The 16,860-nt window shown below is 47.2% G+C and overlaps 1 protein-coding gene and 1 long non-coding RNA gene across 4 annotated transcripts in view; one reads left to right on the top strand and one right to left on the bottom strand.

Moving 5' to 3' along the window:
- The window catches only part of COL1A1 (collagen type I alpha 1 chain), a 46,247-nt gene that overhangs the window by 12,605 nt on the left and 16,782 nt on the right, over window positions 1–16,860 (bottom strand). For both annotated transcript variants that reach the window (XM_081166075.1, XM_081166076.1), the window contains exons 23-40: window positions 16,154–16,252; window positions 14,476–14,529; window positions 14,270–14,368; window positions 13,406–13,459; window positions 12,287–12,340; window positions 12,122–12,175; window positions 11,595–11,648; window positions 10,155–10,199; window positions 9,947–10,045; window positions 8,964–9,071; window positions 7,574–7,681; window positions 5,855–5,908; window positions 5,622–5,675; window positions 4,065–4,172; window positions 3,915–3,968; window positions 3,080–3,133; window positions 1,969–2,130; window positions 1,033–1,140 (exon numbers count right to left, since the gene is read on the bottom strand). In XM_081166075.1, the coding sequence (XP_081022201.1) occupies window positions 1,033–1,140; window positions 1,969–2,130; window positions 3,080–3,133; window positions 3,915–3,968; window positions 4,065–4,172; window positions 5,622–5,675; window positions 5,855–5,908; window positions 7,574–7,681; window positions 8,964–9,071; window positions 9,947–10,045; window positions 10,155–10,199; window positions 11,595–11,648; window positions 12,122–12,175; window positions 12,287–12,340; window positions 13,406–13,459; window positions 14,270–14,368; window positions 14,476–14,529; window positions 16,154–16,252 (1,422 nt within the window). The remainder of the gene's footprint in view (window positions 1–1,032; window positions 1,141–1,968; window positions 2,131–3,079; window positions 3,134–3,914; window positions 3,969–4,064; window positions 4,173–5,621; window positions 5,676–5,854; window positions 5,909–7,573; window positions 7,682–8,963; window positions 9,072–9,946; window positions 10,046–10,154; window positions 10,200–11,594; window positions 11,649–12,121; window positions 12,176–12,286; window positions 12,341–13,405; window positions 13,460–14,269; window positions 14,369–14,475; window positions 14,530–16,153; window positions 16,253–16,860) is intronic.
- The window catches only part of LOC308571397, a 32,579-nt gene that overhangs the window by 14,574 nt on the left and 1,145 nt on the right, over window positions 1–16,860 (top strand). The window contains exons 1-2 of one of the 2 annotated variants that reach the window (XR_014001383.1): window positions 1,149–1,946; window positions 16,040–16,296. This is a non-coding gene — a long non-coding RNA (uncharacterized lncRNA). Of the gene's footprint in view, window positions 1–1,148; window positions 1,947–16,039; window positions 16,297–16,860 lie in introns of those variants that run through there. The other variant, XR_014001382.1, reaches the window with a different exon arrangement.

Here is a 16,860-nt window from a genome sequence, read left to right as displayed (position 1 = left end):
TCTTGGCCTTGGAGGAAACAAAAGCGATTATCTGGGTTAATGCACACTCTTACTGCCACTAAGGAAAACGACGACAGAGCCCATAGTTATTATGCATTATATTAGGAGCAGGATCAAAGAGCAGCACAAGGATGAAAACAAGCCTTGCTTTGAGACCCGAGCTGTGATCCAAATCCCTCATATCTGCAGATGTACCGCTGATACAGTACTGACTTCCATATAAATGTGTTTAGCTGAAGACTAAACCTGAACAAGCAACTCAAATTGAAACTTTGCTGTGTTCCCTCCTGTTCTTTGGGCCTCGTATGCCAAGCATAGACTTCAGGCTGAGTCATCAGACACTGAAGTATATTGTCCGGGAGAGGCAGGAGTCTGAAGGGACGGGCAGAGGAGGCAGCAGGGCAGGAGAATGATCCAGGGGAAGGGCCAGTTATTTGTGACGTTCTGTGCCACCAATGAGGCAGCGGAGAAAGGAAGCGGCTGGGCAGTCAGAGACAGGGGAACAGCTGCAGGGAATCGAATCTCCTCTGTCCCCTCCTGCACTGTCTCCAAGGATGAGGAGGGGCTTAAAGGGACAGGAGAAGCTGGACATGACACGCAGGAAAAGTCACTGGTTGCTTGCATGCACCATGTCCCGAGGTGGGGGGGGGGGGTAAATGGGCTGGAGGAGGCATGGTACAACTGCTGGGACATACTACAGGTCTGTAGGAGGACCTGTTCAGCTAGCTAGATTCTTGCACCTTCAGAGTTGATGCAACTGAGTGCTTTGCCAATTGATAAACTTCTAATTGTGGGCGCTGGGTATACTTGGGGCATATATTCCAGTTAGACTCGGGGTGTGTGTGTCTATTTTGCTTTTATGTATCCTTGTGTTTTCAGCCTTCTATGTGGCTGCGTCCACTTAAGAAACATTCCCCCTCAAATAAAAATTTCCTCGCTGTTCCCCAGCCCACAAACTCCAGCCCCAGAAGGAAACTGAACCCAGACTTTCTGAGCAGAGTAGTCAGAGAAGAGCTGAAGGGGAGCACTCACAGATGGTCCGGGAAGACCAGGGAAACCTCTCTCGCCTCTTTGTCCAGGAAGACCAACCACACCACGCTGTCCAGCAATACCTTGTGGGCCAGGAGTACCAGGTGCACCCTAAAGGAGGAAAGCGGACATGAGCATGAGATGTCAACAGAGAAGTTCCTGGCTAGAAAAACACATTTCATTTTTGCCAGTGTTATGTTGCACTGCAGAAGGGTTGGAGGTGAGCTGGGCCTCAGCAAGCAGTGGACTGGCAACAGCATAACCCAGACACTATGGAAGGATGTGTGGATCCAGAATTGGCCTCCACGGTCACTTACAGACTCACTGTTAAACCGTGTTTATGGAAGACAATCTTACTCAGCTACAAGTGATCGCCGAAGAAGAAGGAAGACCCCAGACAGGCTGGGAAATAAGAACATGGCGGGCTTGCTTGAAGGAGAAGAACTGTTGGATGCCCTGACTCCACATTGTGAGTAATGCCCATGAGGCTTTCTACCCTTGCCTAAAGGAACCCACACCTTGTTGTATCTTGGCTGGCTAGGGGATTTTTCTTCAGGCTCTCTTTAAGCAAAGTGTGACCACACATGGCAAGGACTACCTTTTCTACTGAAACACATCCCACATTAAAAAACCCAAACACTTGGCAAGCAACAATCGGAACGAATGGATCTGGTCTATAATGTAGGCAGCCATTATGTGGCATTTCAACGATGTTCACTAGAACATCACCACTGAAGAGGTGCAGCCGTAAAGATTTGCACAAGCGGTGGGAAATTCCAAAGCCAATTTAAGCCAGAGAAATCGTTAACATGGCAGCTGGGCTGCCATCAGGGAGCCAGATGTTGCGACAGGGAGATAACCCCATGGAGGAGGCGCCCAAGTTTGGCTCGAGCAACCCCGTTCAAGAGGAATGAAAGGTAAGAGGTGGCATTTACTTACAGCAGGTCCATCGGAACCAGGAGAGCCCTTCTCGCCAGGGGGTCCGGGTGGGCCAGCAGGTCCAGCTTCACCAGGGCGTCCAGCAGGTCCGGTCTCACCACGGGGTCCTTTGGCACCTTCCTTTCCACCAGGGCCTGGGGGGCCGGGAAGGCCGATGTTACCCTTTGGGGGAAAGGAAAGAGGACAAGAAAATCAGTGACACTCACAGGCCATGTGTTGAGTTTGGGAACAGTGGCCCCCAAAGGAAGCATCTTTGAGGAAGGACCCCCACCCCACCCCAGTGAGGTTCTAGTGGGTCACTGAGAATGAGAAGGAGTTTCCATCCCATCAGCTATGTGCCTAGAGACAGCCAAAAGCTTGGGCCACCGCATTTCGAAATCAGGTGCCGCTCCAAGTAGAGCAAACTGAAACGAAAAGCCTGCCCGTGCTTATGTGACAGCGTCATTTAAATGCTGTGGTTTGCTCCAGCAAATCCTGTGTACTGCAGTTTCGGCGAGGATGCTGAGAACTTAATGCTAAAAGACCCTTGGCCTCTCCTCCCCAGCTGCAATTCCACGAAGAAGGAATGGCCATTAAGATAGTGGTATAAACATACCTAGAGATTCTTGTGTGCCATAATAATCCATAAGGCCCAAAAATTTCTGCTGTGTCTGAAGGTTGGATTTTTTTACTGTGGGGGGGGGATGGGGCTAAAAATTTGGGGGGGAAACCTAGATATCCAGTTTGCAAACTTGGGGAGTATAAAAATAAAAGTGGATGTACAAAGTTCCCTACTTGAAGGGGTTTGGACTAGATCACTCTTGGGGTCCCTTCCAACTTTTCCAGTTCTATGATTCTATAAGGAATGCTTCTGGTTCGGACTAAAACCATTGTATATATTTAGATATGAACTGATTCAGCATTATTCTCAATCTGTGTCTTCTCTACCTTATGGCCCTCTTCTGCTGCTGAGAAAGTCAACATATATCTTTGTAGGTCCTCTTATGTAGGCTCTAAGGCACTACCTACTGAGCATCCTCTCCCACCACCAGCCACCTGGGGGTTGTGTAACAGCTTTCTAAATTGTTGCCCACAATGCTGGCATGTGTGTGTTTCATGGGAGGGTACTTACAGATGGGCCAGGGGGTCCGACTCTTCCAGCAGCTCCGGGGAATCCAGTAGCACCCTATGAAAGGAACAGAAGAGAAGGTTCCTTTTCAATAACTCCTCCCATACCAAGCAGGAACTGTATGTGTGATTCTAACACAGATTCCCCACTCAGTAGGATCCTGCAATGGATTTCGTCTTAATTTTTCAGTTCGGCAACCTCTTTGCAATGCCAAAGCTCCTTGCCACAGAAAGATAATGATAATCTCAGCTCTTCTAGCCTCTTGTTACTACTGTTTCCGGGTATGCAGAAAAAGGGTGCCAATTTTATTTTATTTTATTATTTGTTTCTACCAGCTAGAGATCCTCATACATCATGCAGCTAAATCAGTTTGGATGACGTGATTGAGGTTAATTGCATTGCAATCAGCTCAGGCTTAATTTCAGCCTAAAACCTGCCAGTGGCGAGCTCTGGAATGTGATTCCCCCACCCCCTTCTTGTGTGTTAGATGAGTTTAGGCTAGCTAGTGAGAGCCTCTGAACATACACAGAGACTTTTCCTCACTACGGCGTAGCTGGTCTGCTGTGAATACCAATTAACTATGCTGGATCAGGTGCCCACCTCACATAGACCGTGATCTTTCTGGGCAGAGGTTGCACGATCCCTTCTGTGGTTCATTTCTGCAACCCACTGCTGCAGTGGAGAGCTGTATTAGTTCTCTAACCCACAATCTGCTTTAAATGTCCTAGGGTGATAAACTGGGAGCGATTTCCTTAGGATGTGAAAACTCTGGGTTTCGAACATGAATGCATTTTTGACTCGCACCCAGCTTAATAGTGCAGAAGAAGAAGATACTCACAGGGGGTCCTGCACTTCCACGAGCACCTTTGGGTCCAGGAGCACCAACAGCACCCTGCAACAGGTGGGAGGGAGACAGCGTTAAGCCAAAGGCTGATGGAAGGTGATGGGTTCACAAAAGAGATTGGGGTGCAACAAGAGGGTCACTTACAGCGGGTCCGGGAGGTCCAGTGGCACCAGCAGGTCCGGGAGGACCAGCATCGCCTTTAGCACCAGCATCACCTTGTTCACCTTTAGCACCAGGTTGGCCATCAGCACCCTGTGGAGGTAAGAGCAGAGCAGGTGGTGGTGAGTTACAGAAGGATGGAAAAGGAAAGACGTATCTACTTAAGATGGAAGGTATTAATGGATCTTTCTCTGCACCATCCAAGTACATCTGACTAAAGGATCTCATTGTGCCAGAGGAGGTTGGACCACATTGCTTCTGATAATCCACCAGGTGTGAATCAAACAGGAAGAGGCAGCATGAGAAGCAAGGTTTGCTCAACCTGGAACGGGGAGGGTGCAAATGGAGAGGAGGGTTCACAGTCAGGTTTGGGAGATTCAGTTCCCAGTCTCTCTCAGTTACATAGTGGAGTCAACCCGGTTGCAGTTCAGCTTGGGACATGGGGAAATCCAGGTTCAAATGCCCACTCCTCAGCTTTGGGTTCAAGCATCACCTTTCTCTCAGTTTAATCAACCTCAGGGGATTTGTTGGGAAGACAAAGAGGATGAGCACTTGCAAAGCAATTGGCTGTCGTCAAGAAACAGCCTGGAAGCCAAATCAACTTGTGATTTACTGTCTTGACTGAGCCAGTTCTTTTTAGTGGCTCTACATTCAAGTTCACCCAGTTCTGGAAAATACTCCTAAAATGGATTCACATAGGACATGGAGGATTGCTCTCTGGGCTCCTATTTTATTTATTTTAATCGTACCCTACCTTGTTCTCCAAAGGACCTCAAGGTGGCAATGAAAGTGGTATAAGGCACTGAAAAAGGCACTGCTGGGTTGAATTTGCCACCTCAACAGTGCACTAATTAACGCTGGCTTGATTGCTGTAGTTAGGAGGAAGGTAAGGAAGAACTGAATTGTTCTTCCAAGCCTTATGAGGAACAGTCGAAGGAACTGTGCATGTTTAGCCTGGGAAAGAGGAGACTGAGAGAAGGTATGATAGCCATCTTCAAATATCTCAAGGGCTGTCACGTGGAAGATGGAGGAAGCTTGTTTTCTCCTGCTTTGAAGGGTAGGACTTGAATCAATGGCTTCAAGTTACAAGAGAGGAGATTCCAACTAAACATCAGCAAAAACCTGACAGTAAAAGTTGTTCTACAGTAGAAAGGCCTCCCTGGGAAGGTGGTGGACTCTCCTTCCTTGGAGGTTTATGTCATGGATGCTTTAGCTGAGATCCCTGCATTGCAGGGAGCTGGACTAGATGACCCTTGGGATCCCTCCAACTCTACAGTTCTATGATTCTATGAATATACCCCAAATTTGGACTATTTTGTTTACTTTATGAGTGCAATGCCTGGAACGTATCACTTTCTCCTACCAGAGATCACTTGATAACAATCTACAGGTGCTTCTGGTCGCCAACCTTGCCTGTCAACTGTTGTCGCTTGTTTGCCACAATGTCCACCAACACGGAAGGGTTGTCCACTCTGCACCTGACACCCAACATGCAACGAATCAACAGTTTGATGAGAACTGAACACTTGTCATCATACTCACAGGGGGGCCGGCAAATCCAGCGGGTCCGGCAGGGCCAGGCTCACCACGATCTCCCTGGGGAGGAAAAAGAGACAAATGCATTTGGTCAGTGGTGATGAGAGGAAGGGTCAAAGGATGAGAGAAGGTGATAAGGATGAGATCCCTGCGTTGCAGGGGTGTTGGACTAGATAACCCTTGGGGTACCTTCCAACTCTGCAATTCTATGTTTCAAGGATGGAAAAGAAAGTACTTACGGGAGCACCACGAGCACCAGTGGGACCAGCAGGACCAGCAGGACCAGCTTCACCCTGGTTGAGGAAGAAAAGAAATAGAGATGAGGTTAAGCTCCAGGGAACCAGGAGGAACCACAAAAGGCACTGTAACACAAGTAGGAAAAAAGCACCAAAAAATGCACCCAGGATGCATAGCTCAGTCAGTCAAACATGAGACTCTTAATCTCAGGGTTGTAGGTTTGAGTCCCACATTGGATGAAAGATTCCTGCATTGCAGAAGGTTGGACACAAGATGACCCTTGTGGTCCCTCTTCCAATTCTACAAATCTGTGATCTAAAGCTGCATAATCCTACCGGTTAGTTACGTTCCTCTCTTATACCTTGCTACTCTCACCAGGTTGGATAAATGCCTCTTTTTCTAATCATGTTCCCACTGTTCCCACCATGTTCAACATGTGAATTCAAAAACATGAACCGTTTGCCTACATATCTAGCAGAGAGAGAGAGAGAGAGAGCCATTGAGTTTTATGGTATGAAAACAGGAGGGGGAAAGCTTATTAGTGACAAGTTGGAAGAACAAAATTGGGGAAGGATGGGGAAGGATCATAGCTCAGTGGTAGAGTGAATCCTCTGTAAGCAAAGGTCCTCCAAAGGGTTGATCCCTGATACCTGCCTGTAACCCTGGAGAGGTGGTGCCACTCATTGTGGACAATACTAAGCTAGATGGATCAATGGTGCTTGGATTGTATGTGGCTGAAGAGGGGAGACTGGAAGGCTGGTCATACCTTTCAGCCTAGCCTATTCGTAGGACCTGAAAGCATCCCTAAATGGTATACATAATATAGCAGGTTGAGCTGGGGAAATCCTTTATCTGTGTAGTCAGGGTGGCCTGTGAGACAATGTGACCTGCAGATGATCACCTGTCGGCCCATCACTCTCATCCATGCAATTCTGCAGGCAAAAAGAAGCCCTTTGTCCCCATGTGTTCTTTCCACAGCCAACAACTTTCATCCAGTGTCCTTCCCACAGGCAGAACCAACTGTTGTGGAGGTTGTAGCCTCAACCAGCAATGGGTGTCCAGGTGGCATCAAGTGAATAAGGTGAGGAGGAAGGGGCTAAGCTCTTCTCCCCAGTGCTCCACTCCAGATTGACCTATCACTGAATCTAGTTGCTGGCCACTGTTTTAATTTCAAGCTAGCACCTGTCAAATCAGCTCTGGTCCATGTGGACATGAGCTAGAAAGGTTCCGATATAGAGCAACATTCCACTAGCCCCTTGCTCTCTGCCCAAGCCTAGCCCAGGTGACCTCATAGAGATTGAGGGCTTCAGATGAAGCCAGTCATCATAGGCTAAAATCCCAGGATCAGGATCCAATAAGGGCACACAGTGCTGAGATTCTCATACTTAGAATTTCTTGGGAAAGGGGACTGTCCCCATGGCTGCCCTATTCTGGCCATCAGCATGTAGGGTGGGGACGCTGAGCTGACTAGAAAGGGCCAGGTTGGATCTCTGCATCCCTACGCCATCAGAACACCTGGTCAGGAAAGAGTTTCCTCTGTCTCTCCACAGCATGCTTTGCAAAGGAGTGGCGTCAAAGCCCAAGTCGGAAGACACCAAATAGATCCCAGCTCATTCACAAATTCGTTAAAACACCAGAAAATGCACCTAGACATCTGACAATTGGAGATCACTAGACTTTTTTTCTGGAAAAGAGGTACATAAAGTCAGTGGAGCACTTGCCTTGTCACCAGGAGCACCAGAAGGTCCAGGTGGGCCAATAGGTCCAGTCAATCCTCTAACTCCATCCTTGCCAGGAGCACCATCAGCACCTTTGGGACCAGTGTCACCCTAGGAGGAAGGAGAAACAGAGCAGACCATGAAGCACCAAAAGGAACAGGCTGGTGCAAGAACTGGGAGGAAGAACTCTGTGTTGACAATACAATGTGTCTCATATTTGAAGGTCTTGAAAGAGATCCGACCATCTAGCAGAATCTACATTAGGATGTCAAGTTTGGCGCGAGGGAATTCATCTCAAGGAAACTGATGGAAGAAGGACTGGATAGCACCCCGAGATCTGCCCTTCATTCCAAACTCTTAGGCCAACCCTGAAGGCAAAAGCCTGCAAGCTAGAGGTGGGGAAACTGTGCCTCTCCAGATGTTGAGTTTCTATTCATCCCCAGCCAGCATGGATGATGGTCAGGGATGCTGGCAGCTATAGTCCATCTGGAGGGCTGCATCAACCATCCTCTTGCTTTGGCCATACAGAAGGAAAGAGTCGCCTGCCCACGGGATATTTTAAGGAGGGAAGTTTCTAAATACCAGCGAACAGAATTTAATATTATCTTCCTGTTCCTTATTTCCCACATTACGATTCTGCCAGCAGTCTACTTCAAGTAGAGGAAGGGCTGGGGGCAGATCACAGGCTTTGGATGGAGAAGGCCCTAGGTTAGATTTCTGCCTTTTTTCCCATTTTTTAAAAAAGGATCCCATGTGCTGGGAGTGGGAAATGTCTCAGCCAGATATGGTGGAGCTATGTCGCCAGCTGAAATAGACAGAGTACTGGGCTTGATGGACCAATTCCCTGACTCAGTGTAAAGCAACTCCGGATGTTGCTTTTCCACACACTTCCCACCCAATTGAAACGGTGTGTTACAAAGCCAGTCAAGAGCCCAGTGCGTTTTCCTATCACTTTCTTTATCATCTAAAAGTCCTGTTTTGGAGGGAAGTGGGTGTGTTGCTAAACAACACCAAATGCATGTCAATTGCACAGCCTGAGTTTGTTGGTGTGCAGGTAAATCCCACCTGCAAAACAGCAACAGCCTTGCAAGTGACCTCCTGTTTTTATTAAGTCTTCCACCCACTGTCCCCCTATGACCCTCATATGAACCTGTGGGCATGAGGACCTGTGTCAAGATTATCTCTGCACAGTTGCAGTAATGGTGGTTCGTCGTGAAAGTGGGCTGGAGAGAGATACGAGGAGAAGTTGGGAAAGCCTCCTAATTGGAGGGTTATATTTGGGAGAGTCAAAGGGCTGTTGCCATTGTTGTTTGCTTGTTCGCCTTCTTTATAGGTCGGTTAAGTTAGTGAGCTGCCATTTTGGTGGCATTGTTTCCATGGACCAGATACTTACTCTGTCTCCCTTGGCACCAGGCAGACCAGCAGCACCACGTTCGCCAGGCATACCCTGAAGGCCAGCAGGACCTTGGTTTCCGGGGGCACCAGGAGCACCAGCATCACCCTAGAGGAGCAGAGCCAAACAAACAAACACATATCAGAAACAGAGCTAAGATATCAGGCCCAGCATAGATGACAGCACCTAATCCCTTCTGAATTCTGTCTGTCTGCCTCATACACATTTGCAAAACAACATTTATTTATTTTTCAGATTTTCAGTCTGTATGCTAGGGACGAAGAGCCTTGTTGCACCCAGGAAGGCAGTGATTCAGAGGGATTGGGTAGATGATACTAAGGATTCCTGAACATGCCCATGCCAAGGCAAATCCATTTCTTTCTTATTTGCTTTAGGGTGCAGAAGTTGCCTTGCTTGGAGTGAAATGTGCCTCTAGGTGCTAAAGGGAGAAAGAAGGTCCCAGAGCTTGTCCCATATGGTCTGGCTAACGTAATAAGGTAGCAGAATGGAAGCTGTGTTCTGCTTCATGGCAGATGCTTGGTTGGATTCCAAAACTTAGCTCAGCCCTGATGAAATGAAACAGCTCAGCTGTGGGCTTCTACTCCTGATTTGCCCAATATCCTTATAACGTGTGTGTGTGTGTGTGGAGATGCACTATTATTAAGATACATAAGCTCATAAGAGGATCCCGAATGCTACAGGTGCTCCCACTCTGTCTTAAGCTGGTGAGCACTGTACATCACCTTGGTTGAGAAAACAGGAGGTGTGAGGGGATGCTTCAGAAGGCATAGATTATTTCCTTCACCTCTTGATTTATAGATGTTTAGTTGCCTACGTGGCTCAAAACCTAACTCTGATCATTTGAAAAAAAAAACCAAGCACCCAAGACAGATTTTTATATTTGTCATGCAAGATATTTTCAAGGAAGAAAAAGGACATGAATAATAATAAGTGATGGACTACATCCTATCATGCACCCTTACCTTAGCACCATCGTTACCAGGAGCACCATTAGAACCACGGGCACCCTGAGGACCTGGGGGGCCTTGGACACCACGTTCACCGGGGAAACCTCTCTCGCCCTAGAGGGGGGAAAGAGATCTGGTTAGAATGCCAGCATCACAGTAAACAGCAGCGGACCAATGAAAATGCATATGGAAGACCAGTATGGAGAAGAAGATCTTCACTTACTCTTGCACCAGAGGGACCAGGAGGACCAACGTCACCAGGGACGCCCTATCAGAAGAAGAAAAATAATTGGTTAATGAATCTTTGACATCCAGGTGTCATAGGTAATACAAAATGGGGCTGATGGATGGTCCCGCTGTGCAGCAATGGGGGTGAATTTTGCTGCTTCACGGCTGAGGACTATGTGGATTTATGGTCCCTTTGAGTTGTGGAATTCTAGAAGGAACAGCTCAAGTCTGAAGTGGCAGGATTTGTGCAGTGTGGGCAGGCTCTCTAGCATATGAAAGCATGGAGGAAAGCGGACAACATGATGAGAAGCATCTAGCTATTCTCTTCTGCCTGGTAGGAGACAATTCAGGAGGTATGCATTGTAAACCTCCCTTGACGGCTTCTCCAAAACTACACATTGGAAACATGAGCGGACAGGATCTGAAGATGGACTCTTTTAAAATGCCAACTTCAGCCGCAGAATATTAGCATGAATTGCGGGCTCCTGGGTATCAAAAAGCCCTGTGCATTTTGAATCATCAAGTTGTGTCCAATCCAATGGCTTACTGAAAGAGTCATTAGGCCTAAACTAAGGACTTCACTCGTTTCAGCATCTCTTCACCTCGCTGAGACAACGCCCCCTTGAGCAACAAGAAGCATCAAGTATCTACCGTGCTTTGAATGCCTGAAACCCCAGTTTTAATCCAAGCAATCAATCCTATCTCTAGTAGGAGAAGGACATGGGGGAGATACAGATCTGTTGCCTACTATATGGGAGGTTTCTATGGCCATTGGGCCATGCAAAAGGAAAATATTTACTTCCCGCCCTCCTATATACATCTTTGCATGTGCTCTGGATTTTTATTGTTGGCCAATCAACTGGAAGCATGGGAGAAGCGTCATATGGGGAAAGCGTCATATGAAAAGCAGGCATAGCACGAACTCTGCTGTGATTGCACAGCTTCCAATTCATTCAGTGCAAAGGGTGCATGTGGTTCTCAGAAGGTTACCGGATAGATTCAGCACAAGCACTGTCCTGTTTTTTTGCAGGGACTAAAGAAAGCCACCTGAGCTAAGGGATTCTAAACTTCATGGTCCTGAAAGGAAGGAGCAAACTTTGCCTGCTGAAATTCCCTCCAGCTATTCAAAGGAGGAGAAACCTCACCCTGCTGTGTGCGCGCACATGTAGATGGTGAATAACCAAGCAGAAAAGGCTAAGTGGGGAGAAGCTTGACCACCCGGTTCTCCTCAAGGTATCCTTACGCCTTTCTATAGTATGGTGTAAGTACTGCATTCTGTCTGAAGGTATTCAGGAAGGCAGATGCAAATGCCATATCTATATGTGGAGCGAGGCTTACTGGAGAGCCAGCATGCTCAGATCAGACCCTAAACTACCTATCTCCGAACCCAGTAGTCTCTTCTTCACATTTCTCTATGTGCAGCCTCATTTCTTACCTGTTCACCAGGCTTTCCAGATTCACCAGGTGCACCTGCAGGACCAGGAAGACCCTGTAAGAGAAAACCAGAGATGGAGAAGGAGTTAGATTAGGAACTGAAATCTTGCTTTTCAAAGAGCTTAGCTATATCTATCCTATAATTTGATCACCCACAATTATTTTTTGTGTGTGCACAAGCACAGGCATTGATGCCTGTTGTCATGGTTTCTGCATAGTTAAATTCCCCAGCTTTCCTTTTTTCTTCTTCAAAGCCTTGATTTGAAGAACATATTTGCATGTTGTCCCTGTCAAACTATTATACTGTTGCCTCCCACTCCTTCCAGAAAATTTGCAAAGAAATCTGAAAAGCTGAAGCGAAGGAGCAGGTTTAAGCATGCAAAATGCAGAAATGCACTATGTTTGCATCGTTTATTGCTATCCCTGAAGTTTCTTCCCCATCCAGCCGGCTTCCAAATTTGGAGTTTTGGCAGAAAATACACACACAGTTCTGTATGTGCCTCTATTCATGGAAAGCTTTTTTTTTACCTGGAATCCGGGAGCTCCACCGGGACCTTGTTCACCTCTTTCTCCAGCAGGGCCCTGGGATGAGAAGCAAAGGAAAGTTCAAAGGTTGGTAGGCTTCAAAAAGTGGTTTCCTATAATAGCCATCAATGGTACGGAAAGCGGGATCAGGGAAGAATTCATACTTACACTTGGGCCAGGGGGTCCCTGGGCACCAGTTTCACCATCTTTACCAGGAGCACCCTGCAGAGGAGAAGAGAATCAAAAAGGCAGAGATGAGAGTATCTGGATGGACTCTTCGGAGAACAGTCTACATTGAAAGCACTTCATCATTTTTCTACTCCTGTGTCCAGATCTTCTGAATTCATTGCATTGACTTCCTTGTCGCTCTATACAACTGTCAAACTTGCAGCCTCTAACGTCTATGCGCTGCTCTTCTTTGTGTGACTCTCCACAGAAATGCATCTCATCTGTGATTTGTCCTTAGTAAAGCCTTCCCAGAGCTTCGCCTTGCCTGCTCCTCCACTGCTCTCTGACTGGCTCGTGGGATAAAGGCCCAGGACAAATGTATCAGTCCCCAACCTCTCCCTCTGCTCTCAGCCTTCTCTGTTACATAGATTGAAAGCTAGGGTTGTGATCACTTCTGTGTTCTATTGTCAGGTATGGGAGTTCCCCTCTCCCTTCCGGTGGTTCACCGATAAGAATTAATGAGCGTTTGGCAGATTTATAGTCCTTTTATTGCGGCATTCTGTTACCAGCACAAACAGGCAACCCTCCGCAAGGCTATCAGTTGCCTACTCTGACTCCTCCCCACTTCCGCAGCAAGAAGTGTGCCAAAGGGAAGTACCCTCCCGTGTCTCCTTTGTTTTCTGACACGCTCGGACCTCGAAGTTTGGAGGGAGGGAGGGTGTTGTCCCCCCACTCTCAACTGATGTATCGTCCAGCTGCTCCCTCCCTTCTGGTTGCTTAGCTACTATCTCATAACTGGGTAGCTCCTCTCTAACTGTGCAGCTTCTGTGTCTACCTGTCTCTCTGCTTCTGGAAACACTGGAAGCAGGCAGGGTCAAATATTCCCCCTCCTCTTCCGTTGGGAACTGATCTCCCTGCATTTGAATTCCGCAGTCTTCTGATCCAGACCAGCCCCTGACATCTATATAGTGTCTTGGTGTCAAATCCATCTCCTTGCCGCGACGGGGCTTGCTATAGCGAACAAGTGCCCAAGATTTCTTGCTTTCATCTAAAAATCCCTGTGCAGGTGCAAAGCTGTATCTGAACCTGACTGCAGAGGGCATTAAGCAGAATACTTACAACAGCACCAGTAGGTCCAGGAGCACCTCTCTCGCCAGGTTTGCCAGGCTCACCCTAGAAAAAGAAGGGGACAAAGGGGGTCATTTCAGAGACAGGATTGACAACTTGACAAGCAGTGAGCAAGAAGATATTCGTAGCAGTGGGACTTCATTGCACTCTTTGGGTCATACTAGAACGAGTCAAATCCAGGGTATGTGTATGCTGTGTTCAAAATTTGGACCACAAATGGATACAACCATTTATGGGGAAACCACAGAGCCTGCATGTTGCTGCATTCTTGGGAATGATTTTTAGCTGAAGGGTAGCTTTATTTTGCAAAACAATAATGAACAAGGAGCCATAACTTGTCTTGTGTGCCCACTGCTCATACTGAATCCTTGGACTGCAACTGTTTTACCACATACCCAGAACAGAATCTCTGCAATGATCTGCTTAATTTTAAGGTCCAATACAAGAACTGAAGATTCAGTTCTGGAAAGGGAGCCATCTAAACCATGAAACCATGCTGATGCCCCATGGCAGTAACTGCAGATGCAGAACCAAAACCAAGAACAGAAATGACCAATATTTTTGGTCTTTATAAACACCCAGAAGTTGTTTTTTTGTCCCTCTAGTTGTTCAAAAATGTAAGGAAGGCAGCTAGAAGGAGCTTGCAGTGACAGGCACTGCCAGCCGTTATTTCATGAAGACTTGAAGGCAGCCATTTCAGGAAGTCCTGAAATGAAGTTCTGCCATTTTCATGGCAACACTGCAAGCTGAACTTCAAGCAAAGACTGGGCACTGCGAGGAGAAAGCTGGATTTTGCCATCCTTGACTTTTCATCCAAGAGAATGTGAGATTCAGGAAAAGGAAGCAGTTACTTACAGCAGCGCCTTTAGGTCCAGGGAATCCCATGACACCAGCTTGACCTCTTGCACCAGGTGGACCTGCAGGTCCGGGGCGACCATCTTGACCAGCAGGGCCCTATTAGGAGACAAAAAAGCCCGTAAGTTTGTGTGTGTGTTTTTAAAAGAACAATTCCTTTCTGAGCAAAGTAAAAAAATGAAGAATGCCATCCTGTTGCTACTCACAGTGGGTCCAGTCTTGCCATCGGGGCCAGGGCTTCCAGGGCTACCAGTCAGACCCTACAGGTGGGAGGGAAAAGGAAGGAGAGTTAGGAAACATCCTTTGGTCAATAACAAAGAGGGTTTGTGACCTAGAAAGGGTAAGGTAGAATTGCTCTGTCTTTGCCACCCCATTCAGCACAGTCACTCATAAATGCTCTACAACCTCTGTTTTGACAACATCTGTTTGTCATAGGAACCCCTTATTGTGCATCTCTTTTGTGAACGATTCCCAGTTCTCCTAAATGCTTCTTTACAGCTTTTGCGAACCCCTTCTGGAACCGTTTGCCCTCGCCCTTCCCTTAAATAGTCTCCAGCTGTACAGAATATCTGAGCAGCTAATAAATCCAATGTGTCCCTTGCAGTTGGTGTTTTTTTCATAAGGGGGCAGGGGAAGACTTTTGTTTTGTTTCCAAAAGAATTCTAGGGATTGCTGGTTTCTCTTAAATCAGTTCCAGTTCGAGTCCTGCTTTGTTGTCCTCCTTCTGGTTTTGTTTTATTTCAGATTAACTGGTGCATGGTTTTTTTTCAAAATCTGATTTTAATTTTGTTCTAAGTTGCCCTGAGCTCATGGGAGAAAGTGGTAGATTGGTGCATTAGATAGGTGGGTGTAATGATCCCCTTTGCATCTTGAAGTGGGGCCTAGAAGCAGGGTTCAAATCACTGAGCAAGGAAGGATCTGAGAGCTTGTGTGACCCAGTAAGAAGGGTTTTTCAGCTTAGCTAATAAGCCCCCTAGTTAAATTTACAGTGCTGTATTTCATTTTCTAGTGCTCTTGGGCAAGTCACTTCTTTCTAGAGTTGCACTGAACGTTTGCCTCTGGATATGTTCTTGGCAAAAATGGGGTGTTCAGGGAGGCTGAATTTCCCCCTAAAAACTCCTTGCATTTACTTTGATGGTGCTGTTTGCAGCTATTGCTTCCCCACATGGCTGCTATTTCTTTAAGGGCTTCTTCTCCTTCCAGAAATGACCCTCACCAATCAAGGATCACATAGGGAGCTACAGGGTGCCACGATGCCATCCATTACCCTAATTCTAACTGGGCAAATTCTTACCCTTATCCCATCATGGCCCTTCCGTAAAAAAACAGCCAAAAGAGGACACTAAAACCTGTCGCCAAAAGTCTTCCTCCTTTCAATTCACTTATGTGTTTCTCAGCCTCGTTTTCCCATCTGCAAAATGGAACCATTGCAGACTTTCCTTGCAGGGGTGGTCTTTCAAATTTTAGCAGCGCTCTGTGCAAGGCCGCAGTTTGGTGCCCCTGTCTCTCACCTTCCTTTCTGCTCAATTCACTATGCCATATTTGTGACACCCTGCAACGCCCCCAGGCTTAGCGCCCAGTGTGGCAGAACCGGTCATGCTGCCCGAAATCTGCCTCTGCCCCTTACCAAGTTGTTAGGATGGATGTGACAAGGTGTGCAAAGTCCTTTGCATACCTCAAAGTCCTATGTTATTTTCTAGGTGCCATTACTATAACAACAAGGGGAGCTTGTGATTTCCTAACACAGTTTGTTTTTCAATTCCTCTCTAGGGCATGGGAGCTTCTGACAGAATGCACCTCATTTCCCACTGCCCAGGGCCTAACAGGAAAGCGTATGGCTAGATCGCCTTTGCACTTCTGCCAGATCTCTTGCAATCCACTCACCTTGGCTCCAGGGAGACCAGGCTCACCAGGGCGTCCAGCTTCGCCAGTATTTCCTTTGGGGCCAGCAGGGCCAGGAGAGCCACGTTCGCCAGGTGGGCCCTGGAAGAGAAAAAGCGGTCAAGTTATCCCATGAAGCACTGCAGGTAAATGCCGACATTGTTTCATCTTCTTCTGGTTCAGAAGGCTGTTGTGTTATATCAGAGCTCAATCTAATATTCCCAGAATTGTAACCTCGAGGACCATCTAGTCCAACCCCTTCGCAATGCAGGAATCTGAACAGGCGGTCTCCCCTCCAGTTTGAAACCATACTGGACCCTGCTTAGCTTTGCAAGTGTGCTAGCAGTTTTATTGCTGCACCACTAGGAGGACAGCAAGGGAAGGAGACCAACACCAGGCTGCCTGATTCTGTGTGGATGGCTTCATCTTCACGGGCAGAAAATATAAGATATGAGCCATAAAAAAGTCCCAAACCCAACAATATGAGCAATAACTACTGGGGCTCTGATTCTCCTTTAGCGAGATGAGCATATGTGAGTGGTTTGAGGTTATGCTGGAGAATTCCAGAACATGGTAAAGTGTGATATATAATAATGAAATGTTGCTGGGGTGGGAAGGGCAAAGGATGGGGGACGGGGATAGGACCGAAGCTGGCTTCCAGACAAGATTGGGTGCCTTTAAAAAAAATAGAAAAAAGCTCAAAAACCTGG

Source organism: Podarcis bocagei (assembly GCF_964188305.1).
Source record: "Podarcis bocagei genome assembly, chromosome: 13".
Taxonomy (NCBI): domain Eukaryota; kingdom Metazoa; phylum Chordata; class Lepidosauria; order Squamata; family Lacertidae; genus Podarcis; species Podarcis bocagei.
This window is presented reverse-complemented; position numbering and strand designations above follow the sequence as displayed.